Source organism: Atractosteus spatula, chromosome 20, assembly GCF_055471065.1.
Source record: "Atractosteus spatula isolate fAtrSpa1 chromosome 20, fAtrSpa1.hap1, whole genome shotgun sequence".
Taxonomy (NCBI): Eukaryota; Metazoa; Chordata; class Actinopteri; order Semionotiformes; family Lepisosteidae; genus Atractosteus; species Atractosteus spatula.
The window spans coordinates 13,726,799-13,747,584 of record NC_142725.1 but is presented as its reverse complement, the minus strand read 5'-3'; the positions used below and the strand labels follow the sequence as shown (position 1 = coordinate 13,747,584).

Genomic DNA, 20,786 nt, shown 5'->3' with positions numbered 1-20,786 from the left:
GCATTTAAATTTTTTTCCTTCCTCCTCACTTAAGCCGAGACTGAGTTCATAGAGTTTTTATACTGGGAGGACTTTGAACTCCCAACAGGCCATAAAGAATTAAACCTGATATAGTTAATAGCTAAATATGAGGCTGCAATCAGCACAAAATTGCACACATCGCGCTGAATTTGCAGACATGGTGTTTTTTTTTTACGATTTGAGCAAAGAAATGCATAGTTATTACAATACATACGAGGTTATAGATCAGCTCAATATAGAGGACTGTTTATTGCCGAATAAGTTCTCAATTTAAACAAGAGTAATTCATCAGAAAAATAGACGTCCCAACCCTTCATCACCAGCGCTCTTTGTCGCTTTTATTGAACGTACTAGCCTCCTTTTGGTGGCGCAGTTGATGACGTATCGGGCGTTAATGGCTGACAGGGAGTGAGAGTGAGAGACTGAAGGTGAAGGAGGCATGATACATGTGAAATTTCAGCTATAATTGGAAGGGTCCGAGGGATCTCTTTCGGACTTAAAGTAAAAAAGCGGAACCAACGAAAGAGCCGAGAAAAGTGCTTCGCTTCGCCCGCAGAGGAGTTGGTACCTCGATCGAACCAAGTATCTACGCCAGTTGTGGGAAAGTGACCCAGCCGTAACAATATAACGATCTTCTACCAGAAAGGTTATCCAGATTGGATTTTAGTTCGGCAGAGCATAACGCAAAGCCCAAAATGCAAGACCTGTGATCCACGCCTTACCCTTAAAGGTACAGTAAGAAATACAAGTTATTTCTAATGTGTATAAACGAACCACGGTATTGCATAGTTGAGTCACGTAGCTGTTTAAATAGATGTTTGATTAGTTTCATGTATACAGTAATATATAGTTAATATTCGTTAAAACCTCCACCCTGCAGAATAATTAAAGGCCTAGTGCTTTCCATAGTTTTTTAGCCACTTGCTCGGCCTTTCACGATGTTACAGTGGAATAAATGACAGCTTTTGTATTGGTTGAAACAGCAGAACCTATCGGGCACCGGTGCATATGTACAGTAACTGCTTCTATTTAACACCGCTCTCTTGGGTAACAGGTTCAGTAATTGCCTAAGTTAAAGGAAATGCTGAAATGGTTATGTTTTTGTTCACGATGATATCCTGCTGCCTTACATTGGTTTTTCTAAATTTTAAACAAATAGGAGCATCCTTAAGTCGAGGGCAAGGTGGATTCAAGCGAGGGCCTCAGATTTTTACTTTTTTTCTTTTAACGAGATCAGGGAAATGTATTGCTTGACAAGTAATTCTGATCACCTCTAAGAGTAATGTGAACTAGACGACGTTACAGCTTCTACTGTAGAGTACTGCTGTGTTAAGGAAGCAGACAAGGAATCTCTTTTATTGCAGATGATACTGTGAAATTTCACGTTAAGGTTTAAATAAACGAATCCTATTTTGATACTGTACTATTTCTATAGAATATTAGAATTTACCATAGAGCTGTATTTTGTTTTGGGGGGGGGGGTGTTTAAAGTTGAGTTGAGTACGTTTTTTAAGCTTCTTGGTTGCATTTTCTAGCTGTTATTACATGCATTTAAATTGTAAATGTTAAGTTAATTTCTATCTGTACTGTCTCTCTAGGGGGTGGTTGTGCACTGTTTATTATTTATTATGATTTTTGGTGCAGTTCTCTTTTTTAAATTCATTTTGTGAATTAATAATGGCGAAGCTGTAGTTTATTGTTTTGGGAGAATTTGCAAGGTCTTTAAAATAATCAATAAATTGATCTGGAAAAGTGCACTGTGGAATGCAGGAATATAATAAGCGCTTTTTTCCATGGTAACTAGGGAGTTTCCAGTTCTCTCTGGGCTGACTTGCCCATCGGTGACTGCTATCAGGCAATGTGGGTGAAAGGTTGCACGGGGCTGAATATTATTAGCTGTGAACTGAGGGAAGTTTAACCCTTCAAACAGCAAGCAGAGAGAGCAGGTTGTGGTCTGTACTAACAGAATATGAGTGTGTGCATCTAACCACATGAGTAGTAGATAATGATAAGCATCTATTTCAATCCTTGTCCTTGCAAGAAAAAAACATTTTGTGCATCATTAGAGGGTTGTGCTCTATAAGCAGCTTTTTATATTGTAATCTTTATCATCATCATCATCATGCTTACACTTATTAGTAGGAGGCCATGATTGGTAAAGGCCAGGACACCAACACCCCTACTAACTACTAACACCCCTACTCTTTTCAAGAAAAACCCTGGGATTTTTAATGATCACAGAGAGTCAGGACTTCGGCTTTATGTGTCATCTTTTCGTGTTTCTTTGTCTGATCTTTAGATACACATTAGCTTTGTGTGGGCTAGAAAATTAACAATGAGAAGAACATGCGGGATGTTTTGCATCTGCATTCCTTCGTATTTGGGTGTCTCAGCCATGTTTGGAGTCTTGTCCACAAAGCTGTGCCTTATGCACCAATAGTGAACAGAACCTGTGCATTCTGTAGCTTCATATTGTTTCACCAGAGATGTGTGTGGTGTGTCTGAGGAGGTGTGTCTGCAGTCACTTGCACAAGAGGGCAGACAATTGCGTGTTTATTTGACCCAGCCTAGTGCATGTCAGAGAGGCCCAGGCAAGTTATGCTGTCTGAGTGGTCCTGCCATTCTTACAGAACTTTTACCTCCCCTCTTGGCAGGAAAGAAAGTCACGAGCAGCACTTATCCTTGCTCTCCGTCTCTGTCGGGCTGCTGGATTTATACTTGGTAATGCTGCCTTGCAAGGCTAGGTTAAGAGAAGTGATGATTGGTGCGCTCAGTAGCCGTGCAGAGGCATGTGGGGCAGGCACACAGGACTGCAAAGACAGGACCGGGGTGGGGGGAAAGGCTACGGTTGATTCACCGGTTCTCTGGAAGAAGCAGAAGGCCTGACAAGGTGAGAGGCTCGTTGGTAAATGATCCTGATAATGATAAGAGTTTGTCGGGATATTTGTGTGTTTCCAAGAGTTTGCAAGATTTTGCACCAGACTCTAATAATTCAAACGCAGCTTTTAGTGCCTGGCTTGAGGTTCTGAATACAAAACTGTATAACCGTCCAACAGATGTTTAGTATAATAGTAGGTGACTTTTTGACATGCTTTGATCCACATTCTCTGCATTGTTGTTGGTTCACATATGTCACGATCAATTACTTTGTTGTAATTGATTGATTACTTTGTTGCATGCATCATACTGAGTTTCGTCTTTATCTGGTGGTGGTGGCTCTGATCCACTGTAAAGGAGAACCATGAATTTGAGTCTTGGGGAATGTCACTCACACAAAGGCTGTGTGACTGGACTCCCTGCAGCAGGAAGTGAGCTGGACATTTCCCAAGAGCCCTTTCAAGGTGACTTTCTCACAGACAGGGTGGGCCTGCAGTCCATCCCTCTGAAGAACAGTCTGGCTCTCACTATAACCGAGATGAAAGTCAGGGAAACATTTGTTTATTCATTCAGCAATAGAAAAGATTAGTTGAGACCTTTTGTTTAATGAGATTGGGGATTTTGATTATGGCCCTGCTGCACTATCAGTGCAGAGGTGCACTACTGTTGCCAAAGAACTCAGGCTTACTCTGAGTTCAAGTCAAGTAAAATCAGTTGTATGTGCACTTTACATTTATTTCTGTGTCCTTATATGGATTTAAGTATACAGAAAAAAAAATGTACTTGACATGTTTATAAAGTACTATGAAGAAATACACCCACGAATTGTTCAAATAGTATTAAGGGGTATTTTCTCTAAAAGCAACTGTCATCTTCTTTGGGGAAAAAAAGGGTTTTGAGAATCCAAGAATATTCTCATCATTAGAAACATTAATACATTTGATAAACTGTGTTGTTAACACACAAAATACTGTAAATGCTTGCTAAAATATGTTGCCACTTAATTATTTAAATTGTCTAAAGCAAATCCTTTTAAAGTACAGGAAATAACCGAATGGCACCTGAGACCCATGACAAGCTGTACCAAGAATATTCTTAAGATATTGTTCTGAATATTGTTATTTAAATTTTTCAGTTCTGTAGAACTTTTGAGCACACCAAGTATTTTGTAGTATCACCACCACACATGATACTACAAAATGGACGTTTTTAGTACGAATGTTTTACTACCTGCAGGTTAGTTATATTGTAGTATAACAGAGCTTCAGCCAAGTGATTTCTTGTCTTTAGTGAAAAGATTTAATGCCTAGTTTACCGGAGAAAATCTCATTTATGCTGAAGTTTGGGCTCTACTGTGAAATATTAGACTTTTTTGTGTCACCAGTGATCTCTGCTTATCGCCCTCTTACGACTCATAAAGAGTCATTGCCTTTATGAGAAAGAGACTATGGCAATATTACTGTATTGTATTGAAGTAGCAGTTGTTTAAATTTTAATAGTGTTACCTAAGCAACGACCGGCTTTTGTGACCTACAAATGAACTTCATCAAAGTTAACTTCATTATAATTGCATACCATGCTTGCTTGTATTTGTGAACACATTTTCCAGGAATAAAATCTAGGCTGAATCGCCTAATTTGTGTCAAGGTTATTCAGATGGCACAGATTTCTCTTTGGAAATTTAGAGAAACTTTGAACAGCTTGCATAATTAATTCTAACTCAAGGTCGGAGGCCTTAAAATTCTTCCAGTGCAAGTATCCGCTGACTAATTTCTGTTTTGTGTTAAAATTATTCTTTTAGTATTGTAAGAAATGTTTGACAGTAAAATTCCTTCCTTTTTATGAAATAATTACTCTTCCAAAATGCAGTCTGATACTGCAGTTCATCTTTAACTACTGAGTTAAGTATTCTGTTGTGTGCTCTTGGTGTATGAGACCAAGCAACTGTTTTTGGACAAGCCCTTAATCACCTTTCCTGAGATTCTACTAAAAAAACTAGATGGCAGAGTTTTAGTTATGTTAAAAAGTCAGATCCATGGAAGAGGACCAAGAGCGCAGACACAGGAATGAACCCACTTTTGGTTTCTTTGTTTTACAGCGCAATGTCTCTGATTTTCTCTCGTACCAACTCCACTGCGATCAGCAAGAAGGACAAGAGACTAATGGCGGAGGTGAATGCCTCGCCTCTCAAGCACTTCGTCACCGCCAAGAAGAAAATCAATGGCATCTTTGAGCAGCTGGGTGCCTACATCAAGGAGAGCTCGGCCTTCCTTGAAGGTAAGCATCTTCTACTGCCCATCGCGATATTCCAGTGAGGCTTCACAGGTGGCCTGAATGCCTGTTTCAGTGGTGGTCACGTGGACAGTCGTTCCTGGGGATTCACTGGGCATGCCTTGTAGAAAAGTGCACTGCACCGCAAATTAACAGGTAACAAATCAGTTCTCCCCGTTAGGATTCATGTCAAAGAGGGAGATTAGGTTCTGTGGCTCAGAAATGCAATTTAGATTTTGACACAGAATATAAATTCATGCAGTATCACAATAAAAACATGTTTATTGTAAATATTTACTATTAAATTGTACTATTTAGTTATTGCTAAGCATTGGACAACGAAAACCAATTTTTGCTTGAGTATAGCAGCAATGCATTTGTGAATAAACAGGCAAAGAAATCAATGTATAGTGGAGGCATACCTATATCTGATGGACTGCATAGCATATTGTAATTTAATGTCAAAGAAAAACTTCACAGAAAGTGACTTAGAAAAGTCAGACTACTTGTCTCATTTTCTGAAACAAGGTAATCAAACAGTTAATTTGTTAACCTAAATATTTGCATCTATGCAGTGGCCTTTTCCTTTAATTTTCATGTTTTTGCTTCATTGCTTTCAGTAAATGCATATTTCTTTTCCACTTTTTTCCCAGTGTTTTGAGTTTGAGTTGAGCATTGAGTACTCCAAAAGTAAGAATTGGGGCAATTTTAAATTGGAATGGTACTAAACCGTTTGAACTCTCCTTTTGAAGCCTGACATGCAACTCTTAACTCTGATTGCAGTTGTCCACTTTTTTTTTGTATTGTGATTTTCTTGTAAATGAATCTTTCTGCAGAGACATACAAGAATGAGGATTTGGACCCTATTGCCACAGAGGAGCAGGTGATGGAGGTGAAAGGTTATCTGTCCAAGGTTGCAGGGATCAGCGAGGTTTTGGCCAGGAGACACATGAAAGTGGCCTTTTTTGGGAGGTAAAGCACAGTGTATATTAGACAGGGCAATATTGCTGTGTTTTATTGAGATACTGTGTAGTGTTATGGCCCAGTCACCATAACCATAAAGCATAAATACATTATTCCCTTATCCTAAGAATTGTGATGGAGTGGAGAAGTGTTGAAGTAGACTGAACTGCTTTTGAGTGCATTCTGGCATTTCAGTTCACTGTCCCTCTGTTATTGTATCACTGTTTTATCTTACAAGTATGAGTTTCTGAAATAAAATTCGGATTAGGTTATTCATATGGGGGATCTCGGTTTCTCATATGGATGTAAAAACGCTTGATTACTGCCCACAGTATTTCACGTCCTGTACACTGCAATCCTGCTGCATCAAAACCTTCTGATACAGTAGATGAAACATAGAGTATCATTATAGGAGTGCACACTACACTACACAGACCGAAACCCCGAAAGAGGTGAAAACTCTCGTGACCTTTCTCTAAACGATTAAAGCCAGCTTTTATTATTTCTGTGTTTGTTTTGTCTTTGAAAAAGCTGAGTATTTTCTCATAAATGTTTCTAGAAATATTATGAGGAGATTATATTTCTGTAATATTTATAAGGAGATCCTAGCTAAAATTCATTAATAAAATGAGAAAATGCATTAAATAGCTTGGTCAGGTTCCCCCTTTTATTTTATAGTAAACGAGGAGAGTACATTCTGGAACTGGACAAATTTTTACTTGAATTTTTTGAAATTTTTAACTGAAGGCTTCTACTGCCAAGACATTCAATGTTTAAACAGGCTGTCAAAGCAATAATTTTTATCCTGGCTGTATGGATGTGCAATTCAGGTAATTTAATCTTGTCTGGTTGAATCACCCCTACCCCCACCTGCGTGACACGTCTGTGTTGCCCTCCGGACAGGACGAGCAATGGGAAGAGCTCAGTGATCAATGCGATGCTCTGGGACAAGGTCCTGCCCTCGGGCATCGGGCACACCACCAACTGCTTCCTGCGAGTGGAGGGCACCGATGGCAACGACTCCTACCTGCTGACTGAGGGCTCGGAGGAGAGGAAGAGTGTCAAAGTAAGCTACAGCAAGGGCGTCCTGTTGAGCAGTGATTCCTGCTCTCCGAGGAAGTAGTCTTTCCTCTTGTAGTCACGGACACAGGAGTGTAGCTCAACCACACAAAAATATTAATTTAAAACTAGATCAATATCTACAAAAATAGATCATCTGTATATAGTTACACTATTGTGTTATAAAAAGTGCTATAGGGAGTGAATGTAATAAATCTTATAGCCGTACCACCAGATTGATTATGAACTTGAAAAGAATTCATTTGGGAATACAGTATGGAAACTCGTTTGGTGTCTGTAATTCTCTAATTGATTATAATACAGTTATAAGTCTTTTCTTCAGTGTGTTGTAGAAAAAGGATTTATGTACATTTTTGTATAATGCTGGGATCTGAAAGCACCTTAATTACTTATACTGCTCCTCTCACCTTATCACTCATGCTCATTCCTTGGAGCAGGGAGATAGCAATACTTGTAGCCATTTTTTATTCTGTTACATCATTTCTGTCTACTTATGCTGGATCCACTTGGACCAGATCACTAGGGCACTGTCCCTGTAACTCCACCAAGTTAAACTGAGAGCTATTGTAGGCATAGCTGTTGTTTCTCTTTATACTCATTGCTGGAACAAACATCCAGATTAACTTCCTAAATCCCAATTCAGATTAGGTGTTCAAATTGCTACACTGCAAAAGGAAGGCCTAAGTATAGAAACTAAAAATGGGATTGATGTCATGGGGTGTAGAATATCCCTTTATCATACAGTGTATGCTGTGAAAAGAACTGCTGTCGTTAAACTGTTCTGAAGCATATGCGTCCAGTTCTGCTGCTGAAAAAGTTAAACTGGACCTTTTTGTTTCACCAAGAACAATCTTAGCTATGTATTGCTTGCAGAACCTGAGGTCAGGGTGTGGGAAACTCATCACTTGTCTCGGGTGGAGTTTGGGTCCTATAAACTCATTGCTGGTATGGGATGGGGTGCTGGTGTTCAGTGGACAGTGGACAGTGGACAGCAGGTTCTCTTACCCATTTTAGTTAAAAAGCAAATGATACCTTTCAGACATTTTCTGAAGGGCATCACGTATATTTACAGGCATTACCCACTCTTTTAACAAGGGGAACACTCTTCCCCCTCATTGTGAACCTGATTAAGTGCATGCACTGTCCTTAATTAAATTTAGTTCTTATGTAGACCAGGATCCAAAATTAAATCTTTCTTAGATGAAGGAGTCTGTTTGGGTTAGTGAATCATTTAAGCATTATACTGAAATTACCATTGGCGGAAATTTGACTTTAAGACCCGTGTTCTGAAATTTGAAACTGAATTTGTGAGGTTTTAAAAAATCAGTTTATTCAGATTTTTGAACATGCTTTAATGATACAATGGGCAGTTATTGAATGTGTTCCCTGTATTGCCAGTCCAGCTGTTTTGCTGTGTAGCTGTGTAGCATTACAGGGGTGAGGGCTATTCCCACATTTAAGAGAATGTTTAATAAAGAAAACTGTTTGATACATCCGCTGTATTGTCTGGAATACAGTCTCTGGCTCCAGGAATAAAAAGTCGACCACAGGGTTTTCTCTTCTGCCAAATACCTGAGTGCTAATAGCTTGCCCTGTGGCTGTCCTCCTAACTGGAGCTGCGGATGAGGTATGACAGGGCCTGTGCACTGTCTGCCACAAATTCTTTGGGCCATTTCCAGAGCTCAGAGTCTCAGTACGTTGTGTCTAGATGACTTGGCAGGTTGACAGCCTTTTGGATAAGTTTGACACATCAAGGAAGTAAAAACAATGGCTCATTGCATAGCCTAATTCAGCCTTTTACAGTATGTAGGCTTTTTAAATCATCTCTTTCTGCAGTTGTCTGTGGAGGTAGCGTGGGGAGCTGCTCCTGGAAGGCCAGGAGAGATGGGCAGAGGGTGCAGGTTGCACATCTGGAGCCCAGCTTCATTCTTCTGATTGCTCACCTCAAAGCCTGACCTTTTCCTGCTCCGTGTTGTCTTACCTGTACCTTGTGAGAAAACACAGCATCAGAGACATCTGTTGAAAATGGCAAGTCAGCAGTGGCTGTCTGGCTGTGCTCTGATGATGTCCTGAGTTTTGCATTCTTCACAATGCAGCCTTGAACTACTCTGTAGTTTATCAGTTAATTTGGTTAAAAAAAATGATGATGCATGTTGGTTCACTTACTTTGTATTTTGCTTCACTTATAACCCAACACTTAGTTTATATTTAAGAATGTAAATATATAGGTTTGATTTCACAATGAGCAATAACGCCCAGGCTGGTAGAAACATCATGCACAAAAAGTCCACCAAGTATAACTTAATTAAATTGATTCACACATTGGCATATGTGAATTTCAAATGGATGTCACAATCTAAGACTGAAGAAGCTGATAAAGGGAACAGGAGAACTTGGCATGGGAGCAAATAGGAGCAGTTGAATAAAATGATTAAAACCTTGACATGGTCTGAGATGGACCGTTTGTGTTAATATGTATGAATGCATGTGACCCCCTTCATAACATTTCTGGAGGGTATGTTTTACCTTTTAAGTATAAAGGGTAAGAGAACCTTCTGCCCTGTGTCTTTAAGGGACACCACCCACCTCTCAGGCCAGTGAGTTTATACAGGACACCAGCCCCACCTCAGGCCAGTGAGTTTATACAGGACACCACCCCCACCTCAGGCCAGCTAATGAGTTTGCCACACCCTGACATGGAAATACTGTACATAGCTAAGATTGTTCTAGGTAAAACCAAAAGGGTCAGTTCAACCTTTTCAGCAGTATATTTGGAAACATATGCCTCAAAACAGTGTAACGAAGACGGTTATTTCACAGCACATTGAGAAAAGAAGAAAGGGACGTCCTAGCCCCATGGCATGAATGTTTGTGTTTAAGGAATCTGATTTAAAAATAAGAAGGTTTTGAAGTGGCAGGTTTGCACGCCCCTGATCGGAGTGCCCAGTGAGTGAGTGCCTGTCTTCTCTCTGCTTGCCTGTCAGACGGTGAACCAGCTGGCTCATGCCCTCCACCAGGACGAACACCTGGACGCGGGCAGTCTGGTGTGTGTCATGTGGCCCAAGGCCAAGTGTGCCCTGCTGCGTGATGACCTGGTGCTCGTGGACAGGTAGGGCCTTGTTGCTCAGAAGCGGCAATGTTGCCATTTCTGAGCATCATTTGAAAAATCTGTTTGTTTTATGCACACTGAAAGTTACATAGAAAAGCATTCGTGTAGCTGGTGTGCGTTTTTTTTTTCCACCTGGATTGCCTTCAGTTTCGGTTCAGTCTAGTTGCTTAGCCTGTGTTTGCTGTGTGCTGGGCCTGATGCTCTATTCTCTCATCCCAAATGCATGTTTCCAGCCCTGGGATTGATGTCACCACCGAGCTGGACAGCTGGATTGACAAGTTCTGCCTGGACGCCGATGTGTTTGTGTTGGTGGCCAATTCCGAGTCGACACTGATGCAGACGGTGAGAGGGACATGTGGGATCTAATACAAACAGATTGTGACGCTGGAAAAAGATGGAAGATAAAAACGTCCTGTTTTTATTTCCCAATATTAAATCCCTGAGGTACAGTGATTATGATAAGGCTAACTATAGTCTGCTGATGTCAAAGAGAAATCAGATTGATAAATGGCATAACGTTTATTAGTCAGCCAAAGAAAGAGCTGCTGACACTGAGAATATATAGTCTAAGAGATTACTTCATAGAATTATATAACAAAAATGAACATTAGACAGATTTTCTAAATGTTGTTCCACTGACCTTATCTGGTACTCTGCTGATGTATTATTACTCTCTCCACCTTACACCACTATGTTTCAATTCCACCTTAAAGCCTTTCTTCTTTGGTCTAACTTTAGGAAAAGCAGTTTTTCCACAAAGTGAACGAGCGCCTTTCCCGACCAAATATCTTCATACTGAATAACCGCTGGGACGCCTCGGCCTCTGAGCCCGAGTACATGGAGGAGGTGAGGAGAAGGCAGCTGATGACGTCGGTGCTCACACTGTGCCTGCCATTAAGGCACATTTAAACTTCTTTCTACCTACAAGCCATATTGTTTTCTAACTAATTCTGCATGTCCTGTGCTAAGTTATATGCGAGACAGATAACTTTTGCAAGATTAGAGGAACTGTAGAATTATAGGCCGTTCATGTGTACTTTGTATTTGATTGGTTTTCTTGTGAAAATATCGTCAGGGGTCCAAAACCAGAGATGAGGCAATCAGATTTGAGCTGATCAAAGAAGGTTTCGTTTCTGAAGCCTGTGTCACTGGGCTGTGGTTTTCAGGGCCTGGGGGTAGGATGAGTGAGATGATCAGGCCAGGAGGTGGGGGCGAGTTCAGTCTCTCCGCGCTGTCGTGTAGGTACGCCATCAGCACATGGACCGCTGCACCAGCTTCCTGGTGGATGAGCTGGCCGTGGTGGACCGTGCTCAGGCCAGCGACCGCATCTTCTTCGTGTCAGCCAAGGAGGTCCTGCAGGCCCGTATCCAGAAGGCCCAGGGAATGCCAGAAGGAGGTAGATTGTTCAGTGCCTCGCTGTGTGGTGTCATAAATCACTTGGGTGGAAACCTCTATGTCAAATTGGATCAGAACTTTGCATGCTTGAAGTAACGATTTGGAAAGGCCTACTTGGACATTCTTAAATCATTAGTTCTGTTCATGTTAGGCTTGCTTTTCCACCAGCAGGTGAGGCAGACACCTTTGTAATGGGGGGAGGGGGGAACGCAAATCCATTTGCATTTGCCTTGTAATGTAATAATATGATATTGGTGATGACTAATCACACTGTGTTTTACATTGTTTAATAGGAGGAGCTCTAGCTGAAGGATTTCAAGCAAGAATGTTTGAGTTTCAGAACTTTGAGAGGCGGTTTGAAGTAAGCGAGCACTGTCGTTTCCTGACGTTGATAGCGTCTGAAACGCCACTGCCGTGCAGTTTCTCAGAGGACGGTTTCGGCTTGCTCTTTTGAAGGAGTGCATCTCCCAGTCTGCAGTGAAGACCAAGTTTGAGCAACACACAGTGAGGGCCAAGCAGATATCGGAAACCCTGCGGCAGATCATGGATTCAGTTCACATCGCTGCACAAGAGCAAAGGTGGGCATGTTCCCCATCGTACTGCATCACTTACTGCATTGACTTTAATTTTCTAAAAGAATGTTTACTGGAAGAACAATTTATTTTTCGACAGGGAGTGTCATTAAGGTACAAGGTAGCTTTTAAGTAGTTTGTTGAAATGATTTGAAGGCTTTTCAAGTGACGTGACCAATGAGTCTTGCTGTCTTTGTGGTTTTAGGGTTCACTGCATGGAGACCAGAGAAGAGAGACAGGACAGGTTGGAGTTCATTGATAAGCAGCTGGATTTGCTGACCCTGGACTGTAAGAGTAAGATTAAGCAGATCACGGAGGAGGTGGAGAGGCAGGTAGGATATCTAAGTAGCCTTCTAAGATATACATATCCTCTACATGAGATAAAAGATTAGCCACTTTATCTGTTTATAACTATAACTATAATCTGTTCCATGCTCCTATTTCAGTTAATAATATTTATTTCTGTTTTGCTTAAAGGTGTCCAACGCGATGGCTGAAGAGATTCGGCGTCTGTATGTGTTGGTGGACGATTTCCACATGGATTTTCACCCTTCCCAAGTGGTTCTTAAGGTTTATAAGAATGTGAGTGCCCTGTGTTGCCCCACTGTTGTTCTACTCCAGTGATTGTTAGCAGTGCATTTTATATCACGTATTGCTGGAGAATTAAAAGAGCGTCTGATCATGTGAGAAAATGAAACTTGACATCTTTAAATAGTGTAACCAATGCTTTTGTTTGACAGTATCCTCTGATTGCTTTGGTGATAAGAGAACTGTTGCACTTGTGACTGTACATCATCTCATCTTTGTTCCGTCTACAGATTTAAAGTCACAAAGAAAATGTAGCAGTGCTCCAGATGAGATGTTTTTGCATATGAAGATATCATTTTCTCACGCATTTCTTCATTTGCGCGCATTTACTTTTACATTTTTTTTTTTTAAATGGACCTTTTCGTACTGTAATTTTAGGATCGCATTGGAAAATTAACTGTTATCTTCACCCAACTCATGTAAAACAGTATTGTGCCAGAAATGTGGGGTTTTAAAATCTTCAGTATTCTGCGTCAGAATGGAAAGAAGGTTAAGATTAAAATGTGACGTCTCCCACTGGCCTTGAAAATAATAGCACGACTTATAGTGGGGCTTTTGTTTGGAGTTTTGTTGGGGGAGTTCTTCAAAAATGTTGAAAGTGAGTGCAGTGTGTTTTACCCTCTCCTCTTGGCCTGTCCCAGGAGCTCCACAAACACATTGAGGAGGTCCTGGGAAGGAATATGTCAGAGAGGTGCTCCAATGCCATCACCACTGCCCTACAGACCACCCAGACGGAGATGATTGGTCAGTCCCACACTCGGCCTTGCTGGCTCTCCTCTCTTCATTACAGTGAAATCATATCTTCCATTAAAGCATATTAGATTCTGTTAATGCATTGTAGGTTATCATTTTTTAAATGAAGACCTTCAGTACATGGTGGTTTATGTTGTCTTGCATGTATTACGAAGAAATGACTTGTGTATTTTTTGTAGTGGAAAATAAAAATGCTACCGCAAAAGTAAAATGTTAAATTTAGGTTCCATGGGGTATTCAGAGCTTCTTGCCAATTGAAGTGATTAATGCAAATTAGATTTTCAAGGTTGCTACGTAGTTAAACTTGTTAAGGTTTACGACTCCAGATTTCACTGGTTTGAATCTAGGCCGTGTTACCAGCCAAGCGCCTCAAGAGGCAGTGCACATCTGCCAGGGCTTCACCAGGATAGGGTTGGGATTAGTGGACCAGTAAGCTGCCAGGCACATGTTGTCCTGATATGAAGTCAGTGAGCACTGGGCTCAGGACTGGCCTGCCCTGTTTGGCCCTGTGGATCTTACAGTGTGTCAAATGACCAATAATTCTGTAAGTGGGTGTGTTGTAGGAGCGTGTTCGGTACAATTCAGTTCAAGTTTTATCATTATCTGGGGGAGATTAGTTTTACAGCACAGTCCAACACAACAAGGAAGACAAACTTTACCAACAGAAAAGATAGTACAGGAGCATTACAGGAGATAAGAGAGTTATAGAATTTACAACTCGTTCTCTTGTAAATATCACTTGATTAGTAGTTGAAAGTCAGGTCTTTACATTATGGGCGAGTCAGATTTTTAACAAAATTAAGCTCGGATTTACAGAAGTAACTCTGCTGTTTTCTGCCCTGCTCTGACAGAGGGCTTGAAGCCCTTGCTGCCAGTCACAGTGCGGGAACAGGTGGACAAACTGGTCCCAAGGCAGTGCTTCAGCCTGAGTTACGACCTCAACTGTGACAAGCTCTGCAGTGACTTCCAGGAAGACGTTGGCTTCCACTTCTCTTTGGGTTGGACCATGCTGGTCAACCGCTTTCTGGGGCCCAAGAACACCCGCAGAGCACTCATGGGATACAACGACCAGGTAAGGCCATGCTGCTTCGCGATTCTCTGCTCAACACTTCCCATGTTTTCTCCAGTATCATGGCTTTCCTGTTAAAAAGCAACCATTTCAACATTCATCTTCATTGTGTATCTAACAGTACATCTGAGATCTCACCAGCTAAGTTTTCCTTTTTAGTCTAGAAGGAAAGAGAATCTTAACCTGGTAACAGGAACATAAAGCAGCCTAATGGGTTTAAGTCTTGAGTGTTTGTTCTGTCGTTGAGCATTTTCTGACAGAGCTATGAAGGTGGGTCGCTCAGGTGTGTGTAAAAATCTTCTCTCCTGGCTTCACAGGTGCCGCGTCCCTTGGCCATCACCCCTGTCAGCACCAGCATGCCCCCCTTTCCTCAGGGCTCCTTGACTCAGGAGGAACTCATGGTGTCAATGGTGACCGGACTGGCATCATTGACCTCCAGGACATCAATGGGCATTATTGTCGTAGGAGGAGTGGTAAGCAGTCAAATGAGTGCCAGCAACACTCTTAGTAAGTTGGAGCAGCTGTTCTTAGGATTTAGAACCTGGACTGCTCCAAGAAAATACCATCTGTTATCCAGGTTAACTGGGGGAGAAGGGAATTTACAGAGACAGGAGGCTTTCTTCAGAACTTTAACCCAGTCTCCTTTCACCTTTATCTATTAGAGCTTCTTGATTTTTAGTTTTCAGTTCCAGGCTGAACTGTGTTCAGAAGTAGTCCATACAAACCCAGTCACTGAACAGCCTTTCACGTGTCTTGAGACTGATGTTAACCTCATCGTGCGTTTCTCTGTGCCTCAGATTTGGAAAGCGGTGGGCTGGCGGCTGATCGCTCTGTCCGTGGGACTGTACGGGCTCCTGTACATCTACGAGAGGCTTACGTGGACAAACAAGGCCAAGGAACGAGCATTTAAGCGTCAGTTTGTTGACTATGCCAGCGAGAAGCTGCAGCTCATTGTCAGCTACACCGGCTCCAACTGCAGCCACCAAGTCCAGCAGTGAGTTATCTGCATTCCCTTACTATGTAATTTTCTTTAAAGAAGAAGCTCAGCAGTCTTCTCAGAAAATAAAGCCAAGAATTAAGAATTTATAGGCTTTCCACTGCACTATTTGCATTTAATCTAGTTGTTAATTGAGTTCTAACGAGTTTACTAGGCATGGCACTTTCTCATTACATATAGTCTTTTAAATCATTCTTTTTTTAGTCTAACTTGTATTTCAACCAACAGAAGATTTGCTAGGACCTGTTTAATATCCAGAATGGGCTGATAAATATTTTAAAGTCCAAAAAAGGTCTAAAATATTGCTGCATATACATCATGATACAGTAGTCTTTCCTAGATGGTAAAGGGCTGATGCTGCCCTCTAGTGGAAGAAGACTGCTTTGTAAAAAATCAATGTTAACTGGTCCAAGGATCTTATCCAGCCATTTCTTGTACTAATCCAGGGTACCAGCTGTAAGAATGGCTACAAGAGGCCATTGATTCTATCCAGCTTGCCTGGGAGTTAGCATCTAATTGATTATGCATAATGTTTTTGTTATAGAATGTACATAAGATAAAACAAGTGAGGCGCTACCAAAGAGACTATATCGATTACCTGAACGACTGTCTGTTCTCCAGCTGTGAGCAGCGCCACACTAATCGCATGTTGTTGTGCCACGTAGGGAACTGGCGGGCACGTTCGCCCAGCTCTGCCAGCAAGTAGACGTGACTCGCCAGAATCTTGAAGATGAGATCAAAGAGATGAACGCGAAGATCGAGCTGCTGGACTCCCTGCAGAGCAAGGCCAAGCTGCTGCGGTAAGGCCTGCGCACGAGCTCAGCCAGACGGGCTCTCACTGGGCCCTCTGCTTCGACTGACGGCCTCTACTGTGAAGCTATATGATGCTTTTTTCAGAGAGGGGTGCCCTGGTCCCATACTGTGATTTTTTTGTTAATAATAACAACAGTAATTGCTTACACTTATATAGTGCTTTTCTAGACACTCCACTCAAAGCACTTTACAAGTAATGGGGACTCCCCTCCACCGCCCCCACCTGGATGATGTGACAGCAGCCATAGTGCGCCAGTACGCTCACCACACACCAGATATCAGTGTGGAGGAGAACAGAGTGATGAAGCCAGTTCAGAGATTATTAGGAGGCCATGATTGGTAAACGGCAGGAGAAAATTTGGCCAGGACACCAGAGTAACACTCCTACATTTTAAAGAAGTGCCATGGGATTTTTAATGACTACAGAGAGTCAGGACCTTGGTTTTACGTTTTATCAGAAGGACAGCCCCCTTTTTTACAGTATAGTGTCCCCATCGCTATACTGGGGCATTAGGACCCACACAGACCACAGGGTGAGCGCCCCCTATTGGTCCCATTTAGGTACTGTCCAGACTCAGACCTGCTTAGCTTCAGTGGGTTGCCAGTTGCGAGTTGCAGGTTGATACAGCTGCTGATGTTCTACTTTGTTAATAGCTAATTATCTCAGTGATCAACAATACATCCTGATCACTTGCTGATGGTTGCTTAGAGTAAAGTTTTTAAAACCTTCAGGATTCAGCCCATCATTACTAGAATTTAATAATTCTCCTCTTTTTGTTTTTGCGGTTCTCTATAAAAATCTGCAGTCATTTGCAATAATATTGTTGAGACATAATCTGTTGAGCATTTAATCTCTTTATAATAGTATCTTAATGTTTGTATTTGTTTTTGCTATCCTGGATATTTAATTACAAAAAGAAAACTGAAGCACATATGACCGTCACATTTTCTGAAATCCTTTTGAAAGCGGCGGATTCAGTATTGTTTAAATATTTTTAAGCCATGAACAGCTTGGCTATTCTTTTTACTAAGCAATCTTTAAAGCAAAGTGGCCCAGATTGTCACTGACACATTTTGTCAATAATTTAATTGGGTGTTAGTTTTTAGAATTGAATTCTTGAGTGAAATGGAGAGATAGTGGTTAAAATGCTGCTTTACGGCTCCTACATCCTTGGTTTGATTCTGGTTTGTAGTGTCTTTTGTGTGAAGTTTGTATGTTCTCCCCATATTCACTTGAGTTTTCTTTACGTGCTCCAGTTTCTCATCAAATCATACTGGTTAGGGTTAACTGGTGTCTCTAAATTGTCAGTGTGCTTGTGTGTGTGCCCTGCAATGGACTGGTGTCCTTTCTAAGGTGTAGCCGTGCTGGGAGAATGGTTGAATGTTATTCAGGTCTTGGCAGTAACAGCAGTTGTACCTGTCTTGGTGTGAATGACTTGGATTCCTTGATCCTGTCTTAACCTCCTAAGTGTTGTTTTACTTACCATTCTTTTTGGGATTTCAGGAACAAAGCAGGCTGGCTGGACAGCGAGTTGAACATGTTCACCCAGCAGTACCTGCAGCAGGGTCGATAGAGCCAAGTGAGAGAGAGAGCCCAGAGAGATTCGACTGGAATAGCTAGGCTTTGTACCAAAATCTTCGTAAAATGGGCCAGGAACCTTCACACTGGCCAGAAGGTGGACTGCAAATGATTCACTTTCTAGCTTGGACAATTTATGAGATTCGTCTGGTCATTCATTTTTGGCATTTGATATTTTTGTTTCATGCTTTTATAAGTTGATAAGTAAGTAATATCAATTACATGTGTTGCCATTGGAGAGAGATATTTCTTAAGTAACTAGTTTGTTTGCTGGGTCTTTTAAGTATTGTTTGTAATTTATAATTAAACTGCCTTTTTAAGTATTGTAGGTGCCACCTTGTGGATAAAGATAACTTAAAAGCACTAGATTATCCTATACAGCCATGCATATTTCGAGTCTAATGTTTGGTTTCGGAAGTAATATTTGTGTTTGTTATATGTCTGCACAGTTTGGCTGAACTCAGTCCTGCTAAAAGAGTGCATGTCTTGACTGTACATAATTAATTTAATGTCAGGCCTAATGGTTGCAAAGCACCATGCTTTTGAAAAGTCTGATCATTTTTGTAGAATGTGCCTACAAGTCCCAGGTCTTTAGCTGTAAAAATATATTTACAACCTGTGTGGAAACTACGATGTAATATTATCATAATTGTTTTCCATTTATATCTGATTTATTGAACTTGAAATGCAAACAAGTGTCTCCCCTCTACATCCCTTCTGTTCCACAGTGGAGTCCGAGCCTCTTTGTTTATGCAGTCGCCAAGTGAAGAAAAACAATGTTCTCATTCTGCCTCACTTCACTACACAGAAAAAGAGAAAAGCTTATTTCAGTCTGCATTAAAATAGCAAATGAATTGGTGTACCTAATAGGAGCCAAGACAATAATTCAAGAGAGTAATATTTAAAAGACAGCTGCAGGAAAGGACATTAATAAAAACAAGATTACTCAGACCTTTTTGACTTTTGCATAGGATGCACTTAAGCAAACGTAAAATATTCTTTATTTCACAATGATATTTCAAATATGTTGGTTAAGGTACATGATACATTTTTATAGTGATAGTTTAATTTTAGCTTTTGCACATCAGAGATCACAGAAAACAGGCTTAAACAGAATAAAAAAGAAGATATAGGTGGGACTTCTAAATTTTCCTGTAGTGCTGATGAGCAGTGCAGTAAATCGTGTCCACGAAGAAAGGATTTGTGCTTTATTAAAGAAGTCTCTGAAATTGTTTTTATGTGGAATTGTAAAAGAAAAAAGTTAAATATGAAGAAAAGTAACACTAATTTACGGCTGTAGGAAGACAAGTTGTATTTTTACTTCGTGTTGAGGGTGCTTAGTTTTACCAGTACATTCACTGAACTAGCTCTGATGAATGGAATCGCATTGTGTGATGTGATATCCTTGATGCTGGTCTGAGAGAATTATCTCAAGGGATTTATCTTTTGTGAACTGCTTTCAGTTTTAAAAGCAAGGAAATGTATGCACCTGGAGGTATTGAGAGGAGGAACTGGGAAATGTTTGAAATATGGTAGCTCTTAAGATTTGTAGAACACTTGACAAAGGTATCGGCACAATTCTGGCTCTTTTTAAAATACTCCGAACGCTGTATCAATTTCTACATTTAGCATAAGTTTTTTTTTCAGTCAGAGAGACGGATCCCAAGAAGACACTCAAGCAGGTGTCTTTATTTCTTTATATTTTCTTTCATTTGACACTGGAGTGTGGTTGGTGCCAACTGATTTGAGTGACTCCGAAGAAAGCTTCAGGAGCAAAAAATGCACTTTATGTTTTGCTGCTTGATTTAAACAATTTCCTTGTAATTGTATCTTATTTTATGTTTTTTTTGTATTCTTGTATCCGCTGCCACATTCTTTTTCGAGTGACCAAGCTAGGTAAAGTAAATTATTTACTACTTAAGGAGTGTTAAGGTACAGTGTGGTCTTTCTTATGGTAGATGTGCATGCAGTGGCTGTAGTACTCCTTTGCAGTTCTAATTGTAAAAGGAACGTCTAATAAAAATAAGCACGATTACTTTGTATGTGTTCTTCAGTCCTTGTTGATCATCGTGTCGGGATAAGACTTCTCTGCTTTCAGCTATGGGTGATTGCTCTTTTGTGAGCTCAGGGGAAAGTACCTTTCAGTGGTGGGTGAAAAAGCCACTTGCCCCTCAAGTAGAAAATAACTACAGCTGTGCTTTCATCAATGAACAGCACTGCATTTGTTTTGTCCTCATCAAGGTACATTTTTCAAATCGATTCCAATGCAACCCTGGTCCTCTCAGCTAGAAAATTTAAATGGATTTTTTTTAAACCATGTATTTTATTTCTTTTTATTCAGTCTTATCTCCCATCAATCTCAATTATTTGAAGTTTTCTTTATTAGAAACATGCAAAAGAATCTGTGTTTTCTTAAGGTGATTTTCCATTTCTGCAACACTGCAGAAGCTAAGACCATAGTTCAGATTGGAATAGAGTAATGTTGTGAAACTCTTCATTATCCATCCCTTAACAGTCTTCTAAGTGATTTATCTAGAGCCCAGAGAGAGGCCAGCAAGCCCTTGAGACCATGTGGCCTCGATCTCCAGTCCTTCTTGCAGAGGCAAATAGCAAACATGAAAAGCAAGGGGTGATCTCCAACTTCCAGAAAATAATTCTTTATTTCCTAATTCCTTCTTTCCAAAAAGATTCGTATCATT

The 20,786-nt window shown here is 40.7% G+C and overlaps 1 protein-coding gene across 2 annotated transcripts; it reads left to right on the top strand.

The window, feature by feature from the left end:
• Nucleotides 1-382: 382 nt before the first annotated feature.
• Nucleotides 383-20,127, top strand: mfn2 (mitofusin 2). Of its 2 annotated transcripts, none has more exons than XM_088938264.1 (18): nt 383-751; nt 4,997-5,175; nt 6,006-6,141; nt 7,036-7,198; nt 10,197-10,321; nt 10,555-10,663; nt 11,060-11,167; nt 11,564-11,717; nt 12,010-12,077; nt 12,173-12,294; nt 12,494-12,620; nt 12,766-12,870; nt 13,518-13,620; nt 14,481-14,701; nt 15,016-15,171; nt 15,496-15,692; nt 16,361-16,495; nt 18,013-20,127. In XM_088938264.1, the coding sequence occupies exons 2-18, from the start codon at nt 5,001-5,003 to the stop codon at nt 18,080-18,082; spliced, it is 2,274 nt and encodes a 757-aa protein (XP_088794390.1). In that variant the 5' UTR covers nt 383-751; nt 4,997-5,000; the 3' UTR covers nt 18,083-20,127. The 2 variants fall into 2 exon arrangements, with proteins under 2 accessions (XP_088794390.1, XP_088794391.1); XM_088938265.1 differs by lacking the exon at nt 383-751 and adding an exon at nt 2,833-2,911.
• Nucleotides 20,128-20,786: the final 659 nt, after the last annotated feature.

Bases quoted from the DNA above. Each gene is read 5' to 3' on its own strand.
- mfn2 (XM_088938264.1), top strand. From the start codon at position 5,001: ATGTCTCTGATTTTCTCTCGTACCAACTCCACTGCGATCAGCAAGAAG. The intron at 10,664-11,059 runs GTGAGAGGGACA...GTCTAACTTTAG, and splicing joins AGTCGACACTGATGCAGACG to GAAAAGCAGTTTTTCCACAA. The intron at 15,693-16,360 runs GTGAGTTATCTG...TGTGCCACGTAG, and splicing joins TGCAGCCACCAAGTCCAGCA to GGAACTGGCGGGCACGTTCG.